Source organism: Monomorium pharaonis, chromosome 5 (genome assembly GCF_013373865.1).
Source record: "Monomorium pharaonis isolate MP-MQ-018 chromosome 5, ASM1337386v2, whole genome shotgun sequence".
Lineage (NCBI taxonomy): Eukaryota > Metazoa > Arthropoda > Insecta > Hymenoptera > Formicidae > Monomorium > Monomorium pharaonis.
In genome coordinates this window covers 23,775,718-23,801,168 of record NC_050471.1, presented here as the reverse complement: position 1 = coordinate 23,801,168, position 25,451 = coordinate 23,775,718, and the positions used below count along the sequence as shown (strand labels likewise).

General features: G+C 33.7%; 1 protein-coding gene and 1 long non-coding RNA gene across 2 annotated transcripts in view; both read left to right on the top strand.

Moving 5' to 3' along the window:
- LOC105838023 (low-density lipoprotein receptor-related protein 2) overlaps positions 1–16,787 on the top strand; it is a 60,278-nt gene extending 43,491 nt beyond the window's left edge. The window contains exons 12-29 of the mRNA XM_028192828.2: positions 46–247; positions 369–1,368; positions 1,477–2,125; positions 2,257–3,427; positions 3,510–3,930; positions 5,407–5,615; positions 6,207–6,602; positions 6,836–7,403; positions 7,855–8,098; positions 8,169–8,776; positions 8,863–9,155; positions 9,564–10,081; positions 10,157–10,394; positions 10,473–10,727; positions 10,949–11,455; positions 11,756–12,731; positions 12,810–12,909; positions 13,524–16,787. Of these exons, the coding sequence (XP_028048629.2) occupies positions 46–247; positions 369–1,368; positions 1,477–2,125; positions 2,257–3,427; positions 3,510–3,930; positions 5,407–5,615; positions 6,207–6,602; positions 6,836–7,403; positions 7,855–8,098; positions 8,169–8,776; positions 8,863–9,155; positions 9,564–10,081; positions 10,157–10,394; positions 10,473–10,727; positions 10,949–11,455; positions 11,756–12,731; positions 12,810–12,909; positions 13,524–13,799 (8,631 nt within the window). The 3' untranslated portion in view covers positions 13,800–16,787. The remainder of the gene's footprint in view (positions 1–45; positions 248–368; positions 1,369–1,476; positions 2,126–2,256; positions 3,428–3,509; positions 3,931–5,406; positions 5,616–6,206; positions 6,603–6,835; positions 7,404–7,854; positions 8,099–8,168; positions 8,777–8,862; positions 9,156–9,563; positions 10,082–10,156; positions 10,395–10,472; positions 10,728–10,948; positions 11,456–11,755; positions 12,732–12,809; positions 12,910–13,523) is intronic.
- A 3,768-nt stretch (positions 16,788–20,555) lies between these two features.
- Positions 20,556–23,945, top strand: LOC114254996. The gene is made up of 2 exons (XR_004963324.1): positions 20,556–21,575; positions 21,725–23,945. It is a non-coding gene; the product is annotated as an uncharacterized LOC114254996 (long non-coding RNA).
- The last annotated feature ends 1,506 nt before the right edge of the window (positions 23,946–25,451 follow it).

Genomic DNA, 25,451 nt, shown 5'->3' with positions numbered 1-25,451 from the left:
GTTCTTATTTAGAATAAATATTTTTTCTCTAACGTTTAATCATAGGTTGGATTTAAATTGCTACCTGACGGACGCTGCATGGAAGAAGAGACACCATACTTAATGGTTCTTCGAGGTTCTCAAATTGTTGACGTTTCTTTGACGCCTAAAGAAAGTAAGACTGGATATATCACGCCTATCGTAGGTGTAGAAGGCGGAAGATTTATCGAGTATGATAGAAGAAATCGTCTCATTTACTGGTTGCAAGGTACAATAACTATTTTTAATGTACTTTTTGTTTTACAAAAACTTCTTAAGATCTAGCTTTCTGAAATCTTAAGAAATAATTTTATTATTTATTAATTTTAATTTATGTATACATTTTTTAGGCAAAGATGGCGACAACGAAAATGGCACGATTTATACCATTCCTTATAACGGTGGCAATCGGACAGAGTTTCCAAATCCTGCCGGCGATACTGGTATTGTCGGTTCACCATCCACTATGGCGTTGGATTGGCTTGGACGCAATATGTTCATTGGGAACAAATTTGCATCTAATATTGAAGCTATTAAATTAGATGGCAAGACTCGATTTCGTACAATCGTTTTGTCAAACGATGGAAATCGAACTTCAGTATCTAAACCAAAGGCAATGTGTGTGGATCCTATCGATGGACAAGTGTTTTGGGTAGACGACGGAGGTTTCGGAGTACCACAGAAGATCGGACGGGTGAACATGGACGGCAGCAATCCGTTAGTTCTCGCAGAGAATCTAGAACGCCCTGAAGCAATTACTATCGATATACCTAGCAAGACGTTATACTTTTCCTGCCAGAATCCAGCTTTTATCAAAGCCATGACAACAGACGGTCTGAATGTCCGTACAATTCTTACGGCGGCAAATAACATGGCTTTGCCTAAAGCCATAGCTGTTCATGAGTCTCGTTTGTACTACTTGGATCCGCTTTATGATAAGATTGAGCGTGTCGATTTACCTAACGGCGATAACCCAACCATTATTATTGATAACGATTCTGAGCTTCGTACTCTAACCATTTATAAGAAACGTGCGACTGGATCGCATCCTTGTCTCATAAACAACGGTGATTGCGAACAACTTTGCTTACCCGCGTCTGGTGGTACACGCGTTTGTGCTTGCGGGATGGAATATAAGAAAGTTACCGAAACTCGATGCGAACCTTATAAAACTTTTGCTGTGGTAACTCAGTTGGATGTTGCTAGAGGCTACAGTCTCAAGGATTCCAAGGAAGCCATGATACCTATTACAGGAGTTGGCCATCATATTCTCCATGTTGACGTACATTATGCAGGCAATTGGATATATTGGGTAGAATTTAATCGAGGAATTTGGAATGGTATCTTTAGGTAAAATAAAATTATTAGCTGTTTCTATAAACGTTAAAATATTTTAATCTATGATTTTTTTACAAAGAAGGTATAATAAATAAAACAATAATTTCCGTGACATTTTAGAATACGACCCAACGGCACGGAATTGCAACAGGTAGTCAAACAGGGAATTGGTTCTAATGGAATTCGTGGTCTAGCTGTAGATTGGATTGCAGGAAATTTATACTTTGCTAATGTCTTTCCTCATGACAATTATGTAGAGGTCTGCTGGTTAGATGGTTCCAATCGAAAGGTGCTTGTGAAAACGACAACGGATGCTCCTCGGGAGCTAGCAGTAAATCCTATTAAACGATACTTGTATTGGATCGATTATGGACAATATCCTCGAATAGGCAAAGCCTTCCTTGACGGTAGTAATTGGTCCCCTATTGTGACGTCGGGTATTAGTACACCGCGCGATTTAACGATCGATCTTGCGACACACGATGTTTATTGGGTGGACTCGAAATTGGATACTATACAGAAAGTGTCCTACACCGGTGGAAACCGAGAAATTATTCGTCGAAATTTACCAAATCCAATGGGCGTTGCCATTTTTGGTGGAGATGTTTACTGGGTAGATCGAAATTTGGCCACAGTTTTTAAGGCGAGCAAATTTAAAGGCAATACCAGCCTTCCTATTTCTGTCAGAACAAATTTACAAAAATTGAGAGATATTGCTATCTTTGACCAAAACAGTCAACCACCGGATATCACAAATCCTTGCTCGCAGGTAAATATGAGATATAGGCAATTTTTTATTTAAGAAAACAAAATTACTTTTAAAGAAATTTTTAAAGAAACAATAACAAAAACTTCAAACAAAATTAAAAGGATAAATAAAGTAAGTCATTTTTATTTCAGGTAACAAATGGCGGATGCTCTCAATTGTGTTTTGCTTTCCCGAAAGACAATCCTAAATCGTTTACTTGCGACTGCGCAGTGGGTAAACTCTCGTCTGACGGTCGCACCTGTGAAAATATTGAAGAATATTTGGTATTTGCTACACGAACGGAAATTCGTGCCATTAATCTAGATCCCCATAACACTAACGTACCTTTTGCACCTGTTGGAAACCTAACAAATGTAGTGGGAGTGGACTTTGATTATCAGGACAAGAAGTTGTTATTTACCCAGATTCGCCCTTGGGCAAAGATTGCGTGGACGCCATCGGATCGGCCGTCTTCTTCCGATTTACATACACTAATCAGTAAAGGCATTAATCCTGAAGGTATTTCATATGACTGGACTCAGAAGAAGGTTTATTGGACGGATTCGTCAAACAACAGCATCTATGCGATGGACATTGATGGATCTAACTTGGTAATGATTGCACGCGTGGATCGTCCACGTGCCATTGTTGTCGATCCCTGCAACGGCTCACTTTACTTCACGGATTGGGGTCGTTTTGGCACATCCGGAAAGATTTTCAAGACAACTATGGCGGGATCACTAAAACGCGCTATTATTGACAAAGACCTTTCGCAACCCAGTGGTTTAGCAATTGATTACGACGATCGGATGCTGTATTGGACCGATGCCGTACGTGAGAAGATCGAACGGTCTGATCTTGAAGGAAAGAACAGGGAGGTTCTAGTTAGCGCTACTATCTATCCCTTCGCTATCACTGTTTTTAGAGGGCATATTTATTGGACGGATCTTCAACTTCGTGGAGTATACCGAGCGGAGAAGCATACTGGAGCAGACAAAATGGAGCTGGTTAAACGATTGGAGGATTCTCCGCGAGACCTTCACGTCTTCTCTGCGACTAGACAACAGTGCACTGTTAATCCTTGTAACATTAATAATGGTGGCTGCGACCAGTCTTGCCATCCAAGTCACAACGGGTCCGCAGAATGCAAGTGTGATGATAATAGTAGGCTGGTGAATGAAGATAGAATGTGCGTGCCAAAGAACGTTACTTGCGATGGGAACAAGTTTGCTTGTAGGAACGGCAGATGCATCTCTAGAATGTGGGCGTGCGATGGTGATGATGATTGCGGCGATGGTTCTGATGAAGATACCAGTTACTGCTGTGAGTGCCACAAGACTAAAGAATACAATAAAAGTAAATATTTTTAAAAGTTTGTTAGAAAACTTGTTTCTTATTGTTTCAGCTTATCATTCGTGCAGCCCGAATGAATTTCGTTGCAATAATGGCCGATGTATTTTCAAGACGTGGAAATGCGATCACGAAAACGATTGTCGAGACGGTAGTGATGAGGAAGGCTGCGTTTACCCCCCGTGCGCACCAGGAGAATTTACCTGCGCCAATCATCGTTGCATTCCGCAATCTCAGGTGTGCAACGGCATTAACGATTGTAAAGACAATGTTACTTCCGATGAAACACATGAGCGATGTCCTCGCAACACAACTTGTCCCTTGAATCACCTCAAGTGCGAGAAGACGAACATTTGCGTGGAACCTTACTGGCTCTGCGACGGTGATAACGATTGCGGTGATAATAGTGATGAAAATCCGATTCATTGTGCTCAGAGAACTTGTCCTCAAAACAGCTTTCGATGTCCTAACCACAGGTAAAGCTCCGTGTTTGGCAAATAATTTTAACTTATCGAGATGACAATTTTTTTAAAAATTTCTTTATAATTTTTCAGAATTTCTATATAATTGTATAACTTTTTAGAAAATTTCTTAAATATTTTTCAAAAGTGCTAAAAAACGTACACGGTTTTTAAAATTCTAACATATATAAATTTTTTCTGAAAGATTTCTAGAATTTTTATGCTATAATTTTTTTGAAAAACTTATAAATCTGAAGAAGTTAAAAATACTTTTTTCAGAGAATTTTTTATCCTAAAATCATCTGGTTTACTTACATTTTTTAAATAAACTAATTTTTTTATGGCTTTATAGAACTGCAAAAGTCTTTTACAGAATTAAAGTACGCACGAAAATCTAGAAGAAAACGGTTGAGTTTGTATATCGAAAAAGAAAAAAATTTTTATTTTTGGTACGTAGAAATGTTACTTGATGGCAATATTTGTTTAATATATAAAATCTATTATATATATGCACAAAATAAAATCGTATTTCTCTAAGGATAATATATAATACGAATAATATCGCGCAATTCAAATTAAGATTAAAAGCCTAAAAAATATTAGCTCTTTTAACTTTTTATTATTGTAAATCCAGACACAGAATGATAAAAGGAGCTGTCGAAAAAATTTTTCATTTTTGGTATAAAGTCCAATTTATAAACTAATATTTTAATACGTGTATTTTAATTTTGAAAAATATTTCCAAACTATAAAAGAAATACATACGAAATCTTGATCCACGAATGACTGTATTGTCTACATTACCGACCCCGATCAAGTTTGACGGGCACTTAATATTTCTTTAATTGGCTTTATAGTATAGAATTGAAAAATTCTTTTACAGAATTAAAGTACGTACAAAAACAAAGCAACGATTGATTTCATATAAAAAATTAAGAAAGTTAAAAATCTTACTAATTTTTGACGTACGTCAATACGTAAAGTTGTCACTTGACAAAAATATTTACTTAATGCAAAAGTTTTATAATATATATGTACAAAATGGTATATACACAAGCTAGGAACATGAAAGAACAATATCGTGCAAGTGAGATAACATTGGACAAAGCAAAAGGCAATTTCATGTCAATAACAAAACATTTTTCACTCCATAAAAATTAAAAAAAATTTATTATTGACATGAAATTGTTCTTTACTGTTTTCATTTTTGTGCTTGGACTGTGTAAAAGGATTAAGAATTCTGTAAAGCCAATTCAAAGATATTTTCTAATAAAATATGTTCGTGACTCTACATTATTAATCTCGATCAAGTTTGACGAGCACTTTAGCATCCTTTTACAATATAAAAAAATATTTAAAGTATTATTAAGTATTATAAAGACATATTAAGATAATTTCTTTATCACAATAGATATATATTTTGTTTTTAAAGTTACAATATTTTATGATTTTTCTATAATTTAGAAAGTTTTAAAACAAATGCATGTTTAGGTGCATTCCAGCCACTTGGTACTGTGACGGAGACGATGACTGTCTAGATGGAAGCGATGAACCTCCTGGTTATTGTCAATCCGAAGGTAGAACATGTTTCGGTGATCTATTCACGTGTGATAATGGCAACTGCATTCCTAGAATTTACATCTGTGATGGTGACAACGATTGTCTAGATAATTCTGATGAAGACGAGCGTCATCAGTGCAGTAAGTTTTTAAACATACAAAATTATTGTCGTTTATTCAGAACTTTGATATTTATAATATTCTTGATGGTGAAATTTTTCTTAGATTTTTAAAATAATTTTTTAAATTTAATTATTAGAAAATTTTTGTATAATTATTATAAATTTTGAAATTTTTGTATAATTTTACAACATTTTAAAAAATTTCTTAGACTTTTATATGAATTGGAACTTTTTAGAAGTGCGCTGAAAAAAGTTTATATCTTTTCTAAAATCCTTTATGTATTTTTAAAAAATTACTAAAAAATTATATTGAAATTATTGCCATATCAAGAATTTATCATAAAATTATCGTAAAAAATATATCAAAAGAGAACAATTTTTTTTCTTAAAATGATTTCTATTTGATGTCATCATGATCTTATTATTAATTTCATATTACTATTACCGATATTAATCAATGATTTGACTCATGTGTTTTAAACTAATTAGGATACAAAACATTTTAAAAAATATTATTAAAGATACTGTGAAAACTTTTACAAACTTTTATGTTGTCAATTTTACAATGGAAAATTATTTTCTATATCTCAAAGAATTAATTTATTTTTAGACGACAGAAAATGCGATGAAGAAACCGAATTCACGTGCACCGCGAACAAAATGTGGAATCGTGCGCAATGCATTCCCAAGAAATGGCTGTGTGACGGAGATCCAGATTGCGTTGATGGGGCCGATGAGAATGTAACTTTGCATCACTGTCCAGCGCCAACTCCTTGCGCTGATAATCAATTTACATGCAACAACGGACGATGTCTGAATCGTAGCTGGCTATGCGATCACGATAACGATTGCGGCGACGGTAGCGATGAGGGCAAATTCTGTAACAGCCAGTACAAATCTTGCAGCTCCCAAGAGTTTACTTGTCAGAACTTTAAATGTATACGTAAGCAGTTCCGCTGCGATGGCCAGGACGATTGTGGCGATCATTCGGACGAAGTAGGATGTCGTAAGTATAATGATCACATATCAAAATATGGGAGAAATATAATTAATCTTAAAATCGGAAATTTAACATAAAGAAAGGTGCACATTTTTAACTTTAAGTATATCCAAGTATATATTCAACTCTTTTTTCTACCTTTTCCTTCTTTTTTCTTCCTTTTTTCTCTTTTTTTTTTCTTTTTGATGCTGCATGAAATATTACTACTTTAATTGAGAAGAGCGTTTATTCTCTTTTAGCGTCCAGAGGAAAGAATACAACATGTCCGAATCCAAAGGACTTTATGTGCACTAATGGCAACTGCATTGACTCGTGGCTAGTGTGCAACAAGGAACCGGACTGCGCCGACGAGAGCGACGAACCGCCGCACTGTAACGTGGACGAGTGCGCCCGCGTTGAGTTGAATCAGTGCGGGCATAAATGCGTGGATACGCCAACTAGCTTTTACTGCGAGTGTAACCCCGGCTACAAGCTGTTGGCCGATGGCAAGGCCTGCGACGACATTGACGAGTGTATCGAGACGCCTCAGGTGTGCAGCCAACAATGCGAGAACACGCCCGGCGGTTACTATTGCAAGTGCAACGAGCGCTGGTACGAGAGGGCAGCTGACGAGCATACATGCAAACGAAGAGACAATATTCAGCCATGGATCATATTCACGAATAAGTATTACGTTAGGAACATGTCAATTGACGCGTCCAATTATAGCCTAATGCATCAGGATCTGATCAATGTTGTTGCGCTTGACGCGGATTACGGTCAGCAGATGCTGTACTTCTGCGATGTTACTGCGAAAACAATATACAGGTATATCACATACTTTTTCTATTTAATTCGGTGGAAAAAAAAATATCTTGTAAGAATTTTTTAAAGATTTTATATTCTAAATTCATCAAGATTTTTAGAAAAAACCTTTATTTCTTCAAAGAGTGACCTGCAAAACGGCCAGTTTTTAATCTGCTCTTTTGGGTCCAGTCAAACCTCAATAAGTTTGATATCATTTTAAAGCTTATTTAAATTTATAGAAATTATGAAAAATTCTTAAAAATTGTAAGAAATTAAAATCAAAGAAAGGTTAATAACAGCAGATCTTAGTGTTTAAATAATATTTATATGTGATTTTATATACAATTTTTAATTTTATCAAATTGCATTTTTTAGTCTTAAAACACAGCTCTTAAATTGAACTGGAATTGTAATATGAATATTTTTCTTACTAAAAAACTTATTTTATTTAATGTATACTCTTTTTATTTAGAGCACCGGTGAATGGCGGCGAGAGGGAACCAATTATTCGTCACGACAGTCTGGGTCTCGAGGGTATTGCTATCGATTGGGTTGGTCGGAAATTATATTGGTTGGATCGTCACGCAAAGCACTTGGACGTTGCCGAACTTGATGGCACAAACAGAAAAACATTGCAGAGTGGAATAGCGGATCCACGTGCGATCGCAGTTCATCCCGGTGCCGGATATTTGTACTTCACATCTTGGCATCTTCAGGTGAATTTCATTGTTTTTTTACGAATAATTATATGAATTAATGAATTATATATATACATATAAATTTTAGGCATACATCGGTAAAATGGGCATGGACGGTAGCAACTTCACTCGAATTCTGACATGGGAAGATGACATTGCCTGGCCGAATGCCCTAACAATCGATTATTTCACCGATCGCATCTTCTGGGCTGACGCCCATCTAGATTACATTGCCTTCGCTGATCTCGAAGGCCACAATCGTCGGATTGTCCTGTCTGGTGCCGCGGTACCACATGTGTTTGCCATGACCGTGTTCGATGACTTCATTTACTGGACTGATTGGAATTTGAAAGCGATCAGCAGAGCAGAAAAGTTCTCTGGCGCACGCCTACAGGTACTGCGCAACACCACCCATCGGCCCTACGATATCCACGCCTACCATCCACTTCGGCAGTTGCCCTACAATAATCCTTGCGCGGAGAATAATGGCGGTTGTTCGCATCTCTGCCTCATTGCACCGCCCGCTAGCTCATACCTACTTGAAGGATACGGCCAGCCTGGAGTCACTTCGTACAAATGCAAGTGTCCGAATCAGTTCATTCTAGACAAAGACGGTAAAACGTGCGTAGCAAACTGCACTGCGGGTCAACATCGTTGCGGACCACCCGATGAGAAATGCATCCCTTGGTATTGGAGGTGAGATATGATTAAATAAGGCTGCATATATTTCTTTCGTCAAACAATTGACAGGAGAATTGTGTCAACAAAAATTGTATGCACAGATGTGACGGAGAAAAAGATTGCAAGGACGGTTCTGATGAATCATCGAGTTGCCCTACCAGGATTTGTCGACCAAGCGTGTTCCAATGTGCAAATGGAAATTGCACGCCGAGCGTGACAATCTGCGACGGAATTGACGATTGCGGTGACAGAAGCGACGAAGCTAAATGCGCGCTCGAATGTGGGGAGCTCGAGTTCAAATGCAAATCCAATGGTCGCTGCGTGCACGACTCCTGGAAATGTGATGGAGACGCCGACTGTAAAGACGGCAGTGATGAAGACCCATCCATTTGTCGTAAGTATCATGCTACTTATTAAATATTTTCTCATTACGCTTTTTTTAAAGATATAGCTTCTTTTCTAAAATTTCTTACTCCTATAGTTTTCGAAGAAAACTTATAAAATCTAAAGAAGTTTGATACATTTTTTTTAATCTTCAAATTAAAAATATGGAAAATTCTTAAAAATATTATAAGACGTATGAAATTTTGTTATCAAAGCTGTTATTTTTTTCTTATATTTATATAACTTTTTTATAGTTTTGAAATTTACATAAAATGTAAGTTTTAATAACTTAAATATTTCCTGTTGTTTTTACTTTAATTGTAATCACTATATAAATTGTAACTATAATATTATAAGTAATTAGTATAATACTTATATTTGTATATTACTATAGAATAATTGCTATATTACTATTCAGATAACCGTGCTTGCGATTCGAGCACCGAGTTTAGCTGCAAGAATGGCAAGTGTATTCCTAAATTGTGGATGTGCGATTCTGATAACGATTGCGGCGACGATAGTGATGAGCCGGCGTACATGTGTCGGCAAAAGAACTGCACGACAGGGTGGCAGCGGTGTCCAGGACACGCAAACTACCGATGCATACCAAAATGGTTGTTCTGTGATGGCAAAGACGATTGCCGGGACGGTTCCGATGAGCGCCCGGAGAACTGTCCGAAGTGCGACCCCAAAATGGACTTTAAATGCGCCAACAATCGATGCGTGCCGAAACAGTGGCTGTGCGATTTCGCCGACGATTGCGGGGATGGTAGCGACGAAGCAGATGCGATGTGTAAGGACAAGTATCGTCAGTGCTCCGAGTCCGAGTTCAAGTGTAGAAATGGTAAGTGCATCGCATCTAGATGGAGATGCGACAACGAAGACGATTGCGGCGACAATAGTGACGAGGAGCAATGTCATCAATGGGTGTGTAAGGTACGTAAAATGAATTAATTAACTTACACTTTTGTTACGGTTTTATATTTTATGCGATTTCTATACTTGCTGCAGAATGACAGCTTCCAATGTGCCAGTGGTCATTGTATTGCATCATATCTTCGTTGCGACGGAGCACGAGATTGTCGTGATATGAGTGACGAGATCAATTGCCCACCGAGATATCCCGGGGGAAGATACTGTCCGCAGTCGCGATTCCAATGTAACAACAACCTTTGCGTCTCATTGAACGACATTTGCGATGGCACCGACGATTGCGGTGACAATTCCGATGAGAGTCCTACCATGTGTGGTGAGTTTATAAATAATATCTTGATATTTTAACTCTTTTGTAAGAATAAAAAAATAACATTGCTGTGTTTTTGCGTAGCGAACTTCCAGTGTGATACACATAGACGGTTCCAGTGCGCCAACCATAAGTGTATTGCTAGGTACCAGTTATGCGATGGGATTGACAACTGCGGCGACGGCTCTGATGAGAACAACATGACAATGTGTGTGAAGCAGATTCGTCCGTGCGATCCAATTACAGAATACACTTGCGCGAACAAGAAGTGCATCGATCATCTGAAACTCTGCGATCTCGCAGATGATTGCGGAGATCAATCGGACGAATTGGGATGCCGTGAGTTTAATAAAATTATATTTTTTTATAAAGATTTCTGAAAATATACTTAAACTTTTTTACATATTTTATAAGTCTTTTTCAGAAATTATGAAATGAGAAATTTTAGTAGTTCAGAATTTTTAATACTTTATATACATATAAAAAGAATTCTAAAAAAAATTTTTATTAAGATTTGCTCTATCATGTTCTATGTTCATTCGATAATGTTGCGTTTTCAGATCACAGTCATCACTGTACGGACACTGACCATGGCGGTTGCGCGCACGAGTGCCACAATCTTATGGACGGCGGTTATATATGCGCCTGTTATCCGGGTTACATAATCTCGCAGGATAATCGGAAGCACTGTGTGGATGTTGACGAATGCCAGACCGGTAGCCATCAATGTTCTCACATTTGCACGAATCTGAACGGCACGTATGCCTGCTCTTGTCGGCAAGGGTTCCAACTGTCAGACAGGCACAGTGGCGTATGTCGTGCTGAGGATGATAATGTTGTTGTGTTGTTCGCTAACGGACCAGAACTCCGAGCCTACGATCTGCGCACCAAAGAAGAAATCGATGTAATCGACGACGAGAAGAGGGTACAGGCTATTGATTTTGATCCCAGGACGGAATACGTTTTCTGGATTGATTCATATGATAACACCATTAAACGATCCTACATGGTGAATGCCAAAGAAGGCGAAGCGAAAATTGGACACGCGCAGGACCTCAATATGAAGAGTATGTACCATGCAATTTTATACTCGATTAGTTATATTTTATTGAAATAATTTTCTCAGAGTTTTTTCAACATTTTATTTTTTATCTGAGATTAAAATTTTGTCAGTATTATCATCATTAGCTTTTATATCTTTAAAAGTTTAAATTTTCAAACTTTTAAATTAAAAAAATTTTTGTGTCGTTAGCAGTGAAGCAGTTTTAAAATTAACGCTTTTTTATAATTACATATATATTTTTTATCTATTTATAAGTTAATAATCCACACCTGGTATAATTCACTAATAATATTAATTTTTACAGCTGACTCCAGACCAACGAGCTTAGCCCTTGATTGGATCTCCGGTAATTTGTACTGGAGCGAAATAGATCAATCGGGAACCACTCCTCGCGGTCAAATTATGGTATCTAAATCGGACGGCAGGTATCGACGTAGTATAATTACAACGAATCTAGAGCAACCAACAGCAGTGGTCGTGGATCCCGAAAAAGGAGAGATTGTATGGGCCGACTCAGGTAATCAACCAAAGATCGAAATTGCCTGGATGGACGGAGCTAGACGCAAATTACTCGTGACCGAAAGGATTGCCAGTCCTTCGTCACTCAGTATCGACTACGCTATGGAGCACACACTTTACTGGTCCGATAGCAAGCTGGATACCATTGAAGCAATCAGTTTGACCGGTACCAATAGAAGAATTGTATTGAAGGGCAGACCTCTCAGAAATCCAATAGCGCTGGATGTTTTTGAGAACAACCTTTATTGGACCACCAAGCAAACAGGTGAACTCATTCGACAGGACAAATTTGGTAGGGGAGTTCCGCAAACTATCGTCAAGAATCTCCCTAGTCCCGGAGGTGTCAGAGTCTATCATCAGCTGAGATACAACACCAGCCTGAGAGATCCATGTCACAGCGATCAGTGCACTCACCTGTGCGTAACAATTCCTGGCGGTCATCGCTGCCTTTGCTCAGACAACGTTGGCGCGTTTCAGCGTATGATGAAGGACGACAACGAGAGACATTGCGACGCCACAAATGAGAGGCCTTTGCCGGCGCCTAGGATATGTCGCTGCCAGAACGGTGGACGGTGTCAAGAATTGGACGACAAGCTGGCATGTAACTGTCGCGAAGATTTCCATGGTGAATTCTGTGAAACGGCGGCTGTCGCCGCTCGAGCAGGTGGATCTACCGCTGCTATAGTTATTCCCATAGTAATATGCCTGCTGGTGTTGTTCTGCGCTGCCGCAATCTTTATGGTTCTCAAAAAGCGACCATTGTAAGCATAATTTCTAAATTTCATAATAATGAAGAACAAAGACATTTCTTTTTATTATTATAAAACTTTTGTTAATAGTGGCAAGCCTGGTGGCCTTGGTAGTCTCACAGGCACTCAAAGTGTTTCCTTCCGCCAAGGTAGCAATGTGGAGTTTGGTGCGGAAGCTCACGAAAGAATGGCAAGTCCACTTAAATTGATCAAATTTGAATATTTTACAAGAGAGAAACCAGAAGTAGAAATGCGTTTTGAAATGTAATTTATTGCAAAGATAATCCTATTCGTATTAAGAATCTTATTTGTATTAAGAATCCTAAATTCTAATTTCAGATAGTTCTTAGTTTTTCAAAAATTAACAATAAATATAAAAATTTGAAAGTTATATCGGATCGAGAGTAACCATTTGGCAGGATGATAGGTCTTAAACAAAAAGGGAATAAAAATTCGAAAACGTCGGAACTCCAATTTTTTTGAAACTACATACCTATACTTACATATTTTGACGTGCTGATTACAGTTATGATAGTAAAAATATGGGTACATTACTTCTTATTATTAAAAGTCTAGTTTAAAAATTATGGTTTATATTCTAATCATTAAAAAGGGATGTCTGAGGTTTAGATTTTGTAATACAAGAAGAACTATTACCTTTTGCAATAAACCAATAAATAAAAAATGCTTCGGATTCTCCCCTTGCTAAATAAATCATATATATTAATTACGTTTATTAATACAATAAATTAATAAATTCTGCTTTATACTTGTTCTAACCATCATCATATGTTATATTTATAGGAACCTCTCGATGTGGAGTATAACTTGAACGATGTTACCAATAAGAACCGAGACTTCAGTAATCCAATGTACGATGCAGTAAATATGGAAAGCGGCGCTACGAATGGCACTGGCGCTGGCAGTGTGTACGAAATGCCAGCGGAGATGAAACCGTCGAGCATACAGCACAAAGAGCCTCCGCAGCTACATCTAAAGAGGAGAGAATTAGATCCGACGCCCATCGACTCGGGGAAAGATACTCAACAACTGGTCGAAGAAGACAAGTCCGAATGTTAGGGCCATGATTCCTGTTATAGGAATTTTTTCTAGATCATTTGTGTTTTGAACTTGAAATGCAGGATGGAGACATTCCATCAGTTTCTGCAAAGAACGTATAGGGACAAAAACACAAATTAGTTTACCAGTTTTACGTAAACAGTGCGAATCACTTCGTAACTGTGCTCGTGTACGTTTATTTATTAAGCTATTCATCGAAATATTTTTAACATGTGACGATTGATTCAAGATCCTGTCATAACTCGGATAGCAATCCGTGAATATGAGAATATCGGGATCTCTGGATTTCTAAGAAGGAGAGGATATCAGATTTATAAATTGTTATAAAAAGAAAAAGAGATTTATATGCGCGAATTTATAAAGAAGTTTTGACGGTGAATCTCCAGATTTTAATTACACCATTAGATTCAAAAAATGTCTAAATTTCTTCTTTTTCTCTTTTTCATTTTATATGAAAGAAAATATAACGATATTCCTCCAGACGTTTGGATGAAAGAAATGTCATGTAATAGTCATAAGTCTATAACTTTCTTATACATCTGAGAATCTCAACGTATTTAGGTTTTCAATTTTCAGCGTCCTCAGACTTATGAGAATTCCTGACCACAAATTCTCATAAATCTCCAGATCCTTTCAACCAGGAATTGTGAACTGGTTTTAGGATCTCGAAATTTCAGAGAGAGTATAAAATGGTCGTCAGATGAATCGCTGATCGTCAGTTGTATCAATTATTTCGCCAGAAGAGAGTAGGATGACAGCGAATTGCAATAGGCACGACTGTGTCATTTTTTACTAGGTGTGTGATTTGTAAGTCTTGTAAATATAATTGCTAACAAAATATAATGTTCATGTTATCTGTGTACCATAAAAAACGCAACACATTCCATTCTTTCTCAAGGTTGCTGCTTGAGGTGTAAGAACTCAATACACAAAATGTATATAGTGTAGCATAAGCATAACATAAGACCATTAAACCTGTGAGCATCCAGCATAAAGTCGCCATATTGATTTACTTAAGATGTCCATTAATCCAGCGGTTTTATGCCATGCTTATGTTATATGTACTACGCATTTTGTGTATTACAGCTCTAACAATAATAGCGTGACACTTTCAATAGCTAGAATGTGTATGTATATGTGTGTGTATGCGTGCACGTGCGCGTAGTGCTCGAATTGTTACATTAAATTTTTAAGTAATCTTTTTTTTAGTAGAATACTCGTCCTACATCTGTTTTTTTAATTTTATAATTTTAATTTTTTTTTAATTTGTAACAATGCAGTAAAATTATACTATAAAAAAATAATTATTTTATTCAACAATTTATATTTAAAACGTTTGAAAGTTTAATAAAACTTATAAAATTTGATGATGATAAGCATGTTTTTACTGCTTCTATTTACTGATGTACAATTGGAGCACTTAGTGTACGCGTGAAATTTAATCTCAACTACGGCGGGATCAAGTTTGACTTCGATAAAGATCTATAAAGCTCAAAGATATTGACCAATACTTTATTATTTAGTTTAATTGAACATTTTGACAATATAATTTTTCTTTACGTATTATTTATAAAATAATGAGAGCTCTAATATTATCTCTAACAGCCAATGACTCTATGAAAGTTTAATGGCGAACTATGTTCTCGGAGTTGAAATTGATTTTGTTAAACTATGGTAGTTGAGCATAAATGAGCACGTACGTCCGTTAAAAAAGCGGTATTCTTAGCGGAATATTTTTGTAAGGCGTGGCGTTATATAGTTTTTTATGTTGAAAAGTGGCCTTTTCCTTGTTACGATGAGTAAAGTGTGTGCGAACTCGAGAAGCGAGATAGACGTTTCACGCATAAGCGTTATTAAATATGTTATTCTTCTCTATTATCAAACACAATTTCGATTTTAACGACAGAAAGAAACGTCTTCTGCGCTGCCAACATTTTGTGCTTTCGGAACTTTTGTCCAACCGACATCATTGTAAATTTTTCTAGATTATGTGAGGTACTTCTCCTGCAAAAGATGGCTGAATTAAAAGGAATTTTAACGACGACAATTCGTTCTTGAGATCAATTTCTTAAACTTCAAAAGTCGGAGATTTATTTTCAAAGTTTTGAATATCTTCCCGTTTTTTCTTCCCATTTCCAACCGTTTTGTTTCTTAACTATGTCATTTTTTTATAAAAATGGCAAATCCAACAAAACAAAATCAAAATAATTTTTATGTATTTTAATTTGCATTAAAATGTTTAGTATTAAAAAAATTTATTGTATGTAATTGCTAGTCAATTATAACCAAGTTTACTTCTCATCCAAACGATCAATATAGATCGAGTGTCAGCTAATTCCTTTTAATACATATAATTTTTGCAGGGTCAGTAAGCGTAATTCTTCTTCCGTCACAAACTATGATTGCAATGTAATAATTACATAATTTATTATTGTATTCTAACAATTCATTCAGTGCAATTTTCAAATGCTACGAGAGAAATAAATTTGTTGAATTCAATTTTTAGCACACTTTAGATTATTTTATCTCGTAACATTGCATATTTAAAATAAAGTTTTCTTTAATTTTATAAATATTAAATAATTTAAACATAATTTCGAAGAAGAAACGCTCTCGTAAATAATCAATCTAGAAAACAGGAGTATTTAATTTATACCTAAAGAGATTATAAATTAAACATGAGAGAGATAAACGTTAAGTACGTTGTATATACACGATTTCGCGAGAACAAAGGGAGGAGAATTATCAACGCTGACCCATCCTCCACACAGATTATTATACATAAAAGAATATATAAATAAATAAATATATATATATTTTTTGTTGCAATCGACTTTGACCTGGGCAGGACTCCAGAGTGTCCTAATATTATGATATATCAGTATTTTGTGTATTTTTTTATCAGTTGACAAAATAACAATTGTTAATATATTGTGCAAAAATATCAAATAGATACCGTCCAAGAATAAACTATAAAGTTGACAATCCAGTTTTCCTTACGCCCGTACTTTCAAATGCATGTACGTTGCATCCTTTGTGCCCAATTACATAAATTGTATTTTTTCACAGTACCCATTCCCTTTCTAATAATTTACGTAATTTTTTTACTGATATTTTTCTTTCATTAATTTTATTATAATTTTAATATTATATTTAATACTTGAGATTAGTTTAAATTGATGCAATTAATGATTAAGAAAGTATTTAAATTATTTTTTAAAAGGTAAAAAAATCGATTTTTAAATATTCTTAATATTTGAAGTCTTTAAAATACATTCTTTAAACGTTTTATCGATATCTGATGATTTGACGAAGTTATAGGCAGAAAAGTAAGTGGCATATAGATTAAAATTAAAGTGCTTAACCTTTAGAGCACCAGGTCTCATATATGTATAAGCCACTAAACTATGTTTCTATGTAAATTCAATTGTGTGCAAACGAAGTAGTAAGCAATCGGGAACGTAGGTAAACGGGACCATCCCAGAAATACTTATACATCCCACTTGTTTTCTTTTTATTTTTATAATGTTTCGGGATAGTAACGTTAACGTTTGACTTTTCCAGTCAAACTATAGAAATACTTAATTTATATGTTTCCAAAGCCTTTTTGCTGCCAATTGTCTCCTAGTGATTGTTTATAACAATTTAAATATAAAAAATGTAAAATCTATTTTTTTAGGAACAATTGATTTCTCCTAAAATTTTATATTGAGTTGACCTTTTTTGAGTATAAAGAATTTTAGGGGTCATTGATTACTAATCGGAGGTTAAAACAGAAAAATTTTAAATGACGGATATAATATAGTGGATGGAAATAATAAAAGATGAAAATTTTAAGTTTTAAAAAATATAGCCGTATTCTACACAAAATTTACGATAGAAATGGTCTTTTGTGATATTTCACTTACATATATCGTTTTTAAATATTAGAAATTCATGAATATTGAAGGTTGATGAAAGTATCAGAGTTGGGTAGTTTTTATATTTATATAAGTTTTATATTTATATAAGTTAATATATTTTTTTAACTAAATTAAATTAAAGTTAATGGAATATAAAATTAATTCAGTTAAGTTAAAAATTACATAAATAAAAAACTAACATAGTTAAAGTTCGATTAAAATTAATTCAACTCAAGTTAAAGTAAAAATTAACTTTAAGGAGCTTTATTTATATTAAATTAAAAATCCATATAATTTGTTTTAGTTAGATTACCAATATAATTACAGTATCGATCATTAAATTTATTTAATATTTTATTTATAAATTAGGGTATAATATTAATTATTGAAATAACAAAAAAATTGTTTTAGCAAGAATGTGTTTTTATTTTATTTTATTTTACTAGAACAACGCGCTAAGCGCTATTTCATTTTTTACTTTTTAAAAATAACAATTGCAATAATTATTATCCTTTCCTTTCTAAAAAAGGGCATGGCATCGATACTCGCATCTCTCGAAGTATTGATATCGCTTTTCCGCGATGCCGATTAAACGTGTGTGAAGTTAGCATCTCAAAGTTTAACATCTCAAAAAATACCGCAGAATTACTTGCATCCAACATAGTTCCACAGTTCTTGATAAGTTTTAACAATAATTACGTTGAATTACGTTTTTTAAATAAATTAATCTGTCGATATTCGATTAGCACTTTACGTCTAGCCCTCAAAATTCAAGTTTTATGGGCAAAATAATTGTTTAAAAAATGTTTCAATTAATTATAACACAGTAACTTTTTAGACAACTATTGCACGCGTCCGGAACTATATGAAAACTGCGTTAAAGTAAATTAATCTGTCGATATTCGATTAGCACTACACGTTTTACCCTCAAAATTCAAGTTTTATGCGCAAAATAATTGTTTAAAAAATGTTTCAATTAATTATAACACAGTAACTTTTTAGAAAACTATTTTACGCGTCCGGAACTATATGAAAACTGCGTTAAAATAAATTAATCTGTCGATATTCGATTAGCACTTTACGTCTAGCTTTCAAAATTCAAGTTTTCAGGGCAAAATAATTGTTTAAAAAATGTTTTAATTAATTATAACACAATAACTTTTTAGAAAACTATTGTACGCGTCCGGAACTATATGAAAACTGCGTTAAAATAAATTAATCTGTCGATATTCAATTAGCACTACACGTCTAGCCTTCAAAATTCAAGTTTTTTGGGAAAAATAATTGTTTAAAAAATGTTTTTATTAATTATAACACCTTATCTCTATGGAAAATTATTGTACGCGTCCGGAACTATATGAAAACTGCGTTAAAATAAATTAATCTGTCGATATTTGATCAGCACTTTACGTCTAGCCTTCAAAATTCAAGTTTTCAGGGCAAAATAATTGTTTAAAAAGTGTTTTAATTAATTATGACACAGTAACTTTTTAGAAAACTATTGTATGCGTTCGGAACTATATGAAAACTGCGTTAAAATAAATTAATCTGTCAATATTCGATTAGCACTACACGTCTAGCCCTCAAAATTCAAGTTTTTTAGGAAAAATAATTGTTTAAAAAATGTTTTTATTAATTATAACACCTTATCTCTATAGATAATTATTGTACGCGTCCGCAACTATATGAAAATTGCGTTAAAATAAATTAATCTGTCGATATTCGATTAGCACTACACGTCTAGCCCTCAAAATTCAAGTTTTTTGGGAATAATAATTGTTTAAAAAATGTTTTAATTAATTATAACACCTTATTTCTATAGAAAATTATTGTACGCGTCCATAACTATATGAAAACTGCGTCAAAATAAATTAATCTGTCGATATTCGATTAGCACTTTACGTCTAGCCTTCAAAATTCAAGTTTTCAGGGCAAAATAATTGTTTAAAAAATGTTCTAATTAATTATAACACCGTAACTTTTTAAAAAACTATTGTACGCGTCCAGAACAATATGAGAACTGCGTTAAAATAAATAGAACTGTCGATATTCGATCAGCATTTCACGTCTAGCTCTCAAAATTCAAGTTTTCCGGGCAAAATAATTGTTTAAAAAATGTTTTAATTATTTATATTACCGAAATTCTTTAGAAAATTATTGTACGCGTCCGTATCTATATGGGAACTGCGTTAAAAGAAATAGAACTGTCGATATTCAACCAACATCTCATGTCTAGACCTATAAATATAAGTTTTCCATCTAGATAGTTGTTGAAAAATACTTTTAAAATTTTTTAATTAATTAATTTTGTCTGTCTGAGATGCTAGTTACACCAAATCCACATGCGCAGACGTACACGCATATATACGTATGTTTTGTAACAAAAAATTATTTTTTCATTAATTTAATCGTCAGAACTATTGATAGGACGTCTCTAAACGATAGAACTCTATAGATTTAGTCTTCTCTGTGGTCGTATATTTGAAATACGGTGAGATGCTATTATGTGATTCTGGAAGTTAGCATCTCATTTATAAAAATTTAATTAAAATAGGTAATTCAGCGGAACTATTGTTGAAACCTATTAAGAACTGTAGAACTATGCTGGATGCAAGTAATTCTGCAGTATTTTTATGAGATGCTAAACTTTGAGATGCTAACTTCACACACGTTTTATCGGCATCGCGGAAAAGCGACAACAATACTTCGAGAGATGCGAGTATCGATGCCATGCTCTTTTTTAGAAAGGATTTGCTCAGATAAAATTTTTAATTAAAGAAGAAGTTAATAAGTTAAAATTTATACGTTTCAAAAATAACTAATTAAAGTTAAAAATTTAATCATTTAAAATTAACTAAATTAAATTAAAAGTTATTAACTTTTTAACTTTATTATTAACTTTCAACTTTTTAACTAGTTATTATTATCCAACCCTGGAAAGTGTTACATAAAGCATGGACTACACAACGCGAATCGATAGTGAATCCAACTGTATAACACAAAATAAATGAAAAATAACAAATTGTCGATCAATTATGTCTTTTTCTAGTCATGAGAAAAACAAAGACAGAGTTAATTGGCGGCCATTGCTCTCGCTCTTTTTTCTAAACCTAGTTTTGCATATTATAAATAATATAGAGATGGCGCAGTCCATGCTCTAAGTCGATGGTATTATCTTGTAAACAGCCATATTGTATCTGCCATTTTAAATTTTAATATTATTTTTATTATTCAATTTTAAATCTGTAACAAAACCTATAAACCTAAATTTACTGCAAAAATATCCAGATTTTCACAAATTTACTAACTGATGGCGGCCATATTAGATCTCTAGCTGTTGTATTGAATTTGCAAAATCTGAATTCTGATTCGGAATCAACGATTCAAAAAACGTATGTATGCAAAATTTCAAGAAAGTCTGCTGAAAGAAACCTAATTCCGCAATCAAAGAGTTAAAATAATGTATCTTTTCTGTGAAAATTGCTTATTTCTTATAACTTTCTTATAAATTTATTTCTATAAAATTTATTAATTTTTTATAACTTTTTGACGAAATTTCACCCTACCTCCCAAATAATAAAATAGTATAGAAAATTCGAATAAAATAGTAGGATTAATTACAAAGTGAGAATAAATTCTATTATATATATGTGATTTTTTGAATCAAACTGTACAAAAATTGTCTTCCAGACTCTGAGGTATCAAAATACTTACCGTTTAGAGGCTTACAAATCTTTCAATTGCGAAGTTGTTGATAAGATTTTGATCGATGCATGATTATTTAGCCGGCTTGAAATCAGCCTCAGGTTTGCATGCAAATCTGCCAGAGAATGTCACAAGTGTGCGACAAAATTTACAGGAAGTATTACAATAGGTAATGCACCAATTAAACAAATATGTTAAAAACTAATTACTATAACTATCTGGAATTCTTATAAATGCATTTTCCAATTTGCAAGTTTAAATATTTCAAAAATTTTTGATATGTAACATTTAATTAATTTGCCCTATTGCTACTTCCAGATACAAAGTTGTAGTCATTATGTCGATCATTCAAAAGTTGGGTCAAAGGGTGTGAATAGATTTTGGTAAATTATGAAACGTTCAGAAAGATACGTACTCGACTCACGTGATCGAAACTCAGGAATTTGCTGCGATGGGCCTTGTCGTTGGGACTTATTACGAGTGAATGAATATTTAAAAAAAAAATTGATAGAGGGCAATGAGCAATAAGCTTTAACACAATTAATTATAAATTAAACAAAAAAATATTTTAAACAAAATTTAAAAAATAAAAGTATGTAAATAAAATTAAGATGGATTAATGGAAAAAACGTATTGTAATAATTGGCTCGATCCGAATGTTCGTCCATGTTATGCTTGAAGAAAGGATCATTGATCCACACACACACAAACTAGATCACGTGTGTTCACTTTTTCTTTATTGTTATTAAATTAATATATATATCATTCGTATATATATATTTATATATTTATATATATTTATATATTTATATATTTATATGTGTATGTATATAACAGCGACAAGTACAATGTAATGTTATGATTATTAAAAATAATCGAGAGAGCACCGATGAGTCTAATGAAGAACCGAGGGATGAGATAATTATTGTAATGATATATTAACAATGGCAACCATAATAATGATGATAATAATGATGATTTAATAATAATAAGTTGATCAATCTTTAATTAATACAGTCGTATATTCCCTTAAAGTCCGTCCTTAATACTTATATCGCGCTTTTATAGATACAGGGATACAGAAAAATAATACCGCGCGGCCGTGGTGGAATGTTTTTTTTAAGTCGTATATAATATACATATATATATGTATAATATTTATATAAAAGAGGCGCGAGAGCCTTAATTAATTAATTACAAGCCGGCGCTATCGTTGCACCGGCGCCCGTTTTATTTACACCGCCAAATTAGGCGAACTTCGAGAGACTGATAAAAATCTGTTATGCGAAATCAAATCGTTAAATATGATTCGTGACTTCGAAGCCACAGCGCCAGAACGCAAAACTGTGTAAGCGTTGTTAAATAAAATTGTAAAGTTTGCTTTACATCTTTAATTCATAAGTTCCCCCATTAATTACATAATTTCATAATTTTATAATTTTATAAATTAAGTTTTTGTCGTTTGTTAAGAATATTTAAAGAAAAAAGCATTTTGCCATTTGACGGTTTGGATTCTACTGAATGATTACACTACGTTTTGATAAAGGAGATCACAAAAAAAGAAATCCCAATTGTTTGAATGAACAGCACCAGTTCGACCATTGTTTCGTAAATCACAAAGGAAGACGAATACATTAATGCAGAAACTTTATGTCGGTCAGTTTTAACAGAACAATGAAAAGTTTACTTAAAACCATTTAGCTGGTTCTTGACTTCGAAGACTAAGATTCTTATTTTGCAGAAGAGAATTTTTATGAGTTTTCCTCTCTGAGTTTGCCCACTTCTCGCGGAGTCCCCTCCATATTAATTAGGATTAATCGTAGCTTTTACTTACAATCCTATCTGCCGATCAATTTTACACGCACGAGCTGCACTATGTAGATCCTTGGTCCATTTTTGACGCATACATTTATTTACAAGGGCGGTGATTCGCCGCATTCGCAAAAATTACAAGTCAACCGCGCAATCGGTAAAATCTGGACTTTACTAAGATAATTTCCTCCGCTTTACGCTTTTGTAAAATAAAAAATTATCAATTATAAATGAAATATAATATATATGTTATATAAATGTAAAATAAAATTAAATACAAAATTTTATTTGTAATAAAAAATGATTGACAATGAAAAGTAATAATATTTAATTCTTGATAATTATGTAAACTATCAAAATATGTGAATTTTATACCAGCGTGAAACTTTTCCTAAATTAAGACAAAAAGTTTTAATAAAAATAAAATAAATAAATACAACTATGTAAAACAGATATTTTTCAAAAAATTTCTTGGACTTTCGAAGAACTTTTTAATACATTTACAATGACTCTTTAAATAAAGTATTATTTATTATTATTTACAAAGTTTAATCTTAAACTGACATTACCACAATATCTTTGGAATTTTTAACTTTCTTGGGAAAACTATCTTGGGAAAAACTAAATGTCAAATCATAAAGCAATTAAAAACAAGTTTGAAAGCAACATGATTCTATTATTCGAAATGTTATTGCTTGAATTTTATTCCTACCTACTTTGTTTATGATTTAAATTATTAAAAATTATTAAAAAAAAAGAAATATCATTATTATTAAAGTTCTATACAATATTGTTAAAAAGCAGTATTTTCAATGCTGTTTTTCTCAATTTAATTTCAACAATTAAAGACATCATGCAACCCTTGAACACCCAAATAATAAATTTATAAATTCATTGTTATGCACAAATATATCTGCAGCTTGTATCAGATTGTATTTATAACAAATAATATAATAAACAATATAATAAAAAATAACATATTATAAATCAATACAATTTCTAAAAAATATAACTAAATTATATTTCTTTTCTTCTTTTTCTTCCTTAAAAATTTCCTCAAATTTTCAAACCTAAATTTAGGGGAAAATTCTCCAACTCTGGCAACTCTGGTCATAAGGTATATGAAATTAAATTCTGTAAAATGTTTGTTCGATCGTGCAATTCGCGACTCGTGATTTTTAGCTTCTACAACCACTATAACCGGGTGAAACTACCTTCTCTTTACCTCTTTCTCTTTCCTTCTCTTTCTCTCTCGCCTTCACGAGGGAAGGCGAGACATTCCACCTCGCCGTGATCGGTATGGAATTATCGAAAGTTCTCAATTTATTTACCTCCATCGTGTGTGTACGTGTATATACGATTGTTTATATGTCCCGTGTACTCTGTATGTGTCGTATATGTCATATGTGTGTGTATTTCTGTATATGTGTGTGTGTATGTGTGTTTGTTGCATGCTATTATCTGTATATAACACATTTACAATAACAATACGTTACTCGTCATCGACGGTCCACTTTAACTCGCGTATGTATACGTTTATATTTATAATATTTATATATATAATCCGAAAAAAAGTTTAAGAGGGCCACGGGTCAATCACCCCGATTAGATACAGACGCGCGCGCGCACACACACACACACAATACACACGCACACGCGCACACAGCATACACGCAATTCTCATCTCACAACATCTCGTTTTTCTCCTATTTCTTATCCATGCGATCATCGAAATCGTATATATCACAAAGTTTCCAAATGCATAATTTGGATTAAATGCGAGCAATAGCAATAGTAATCGGTATGATAATACGCTTGCAAATGACGCTTTCCAACGTAAAGTCACACTTGCATCCCGCACGAATACGCGTTATGCTAATGTAATTGTCCGTCGAAATGTAAATGGGGCAAAGCGCCGCAGGTGTTGCACAGTCACTTCAACTTGCTTTGAAAAAAAAGGAAAGTATAAAATCACAAGGTTGAAAAAACGAAATTAAAAATAACCAGCATTGTGTGTAAAAATATTAGAGTAAAGTAAAATGTGCGTGAAAAAATGTTTTCCCAATATCTACAATAGTCGCTAATTAATTTTAGCTGTTGTTTCGTAGCATTTTATCGATCCATATATTATTTCTTTAAAATTCCCTTGTCGGTTAAAATAACTTAATTAAAACAACTTGATTGTATACTTGCATTTCTGTTCAAATCGATGCAATCATAATTTCACAGAAAT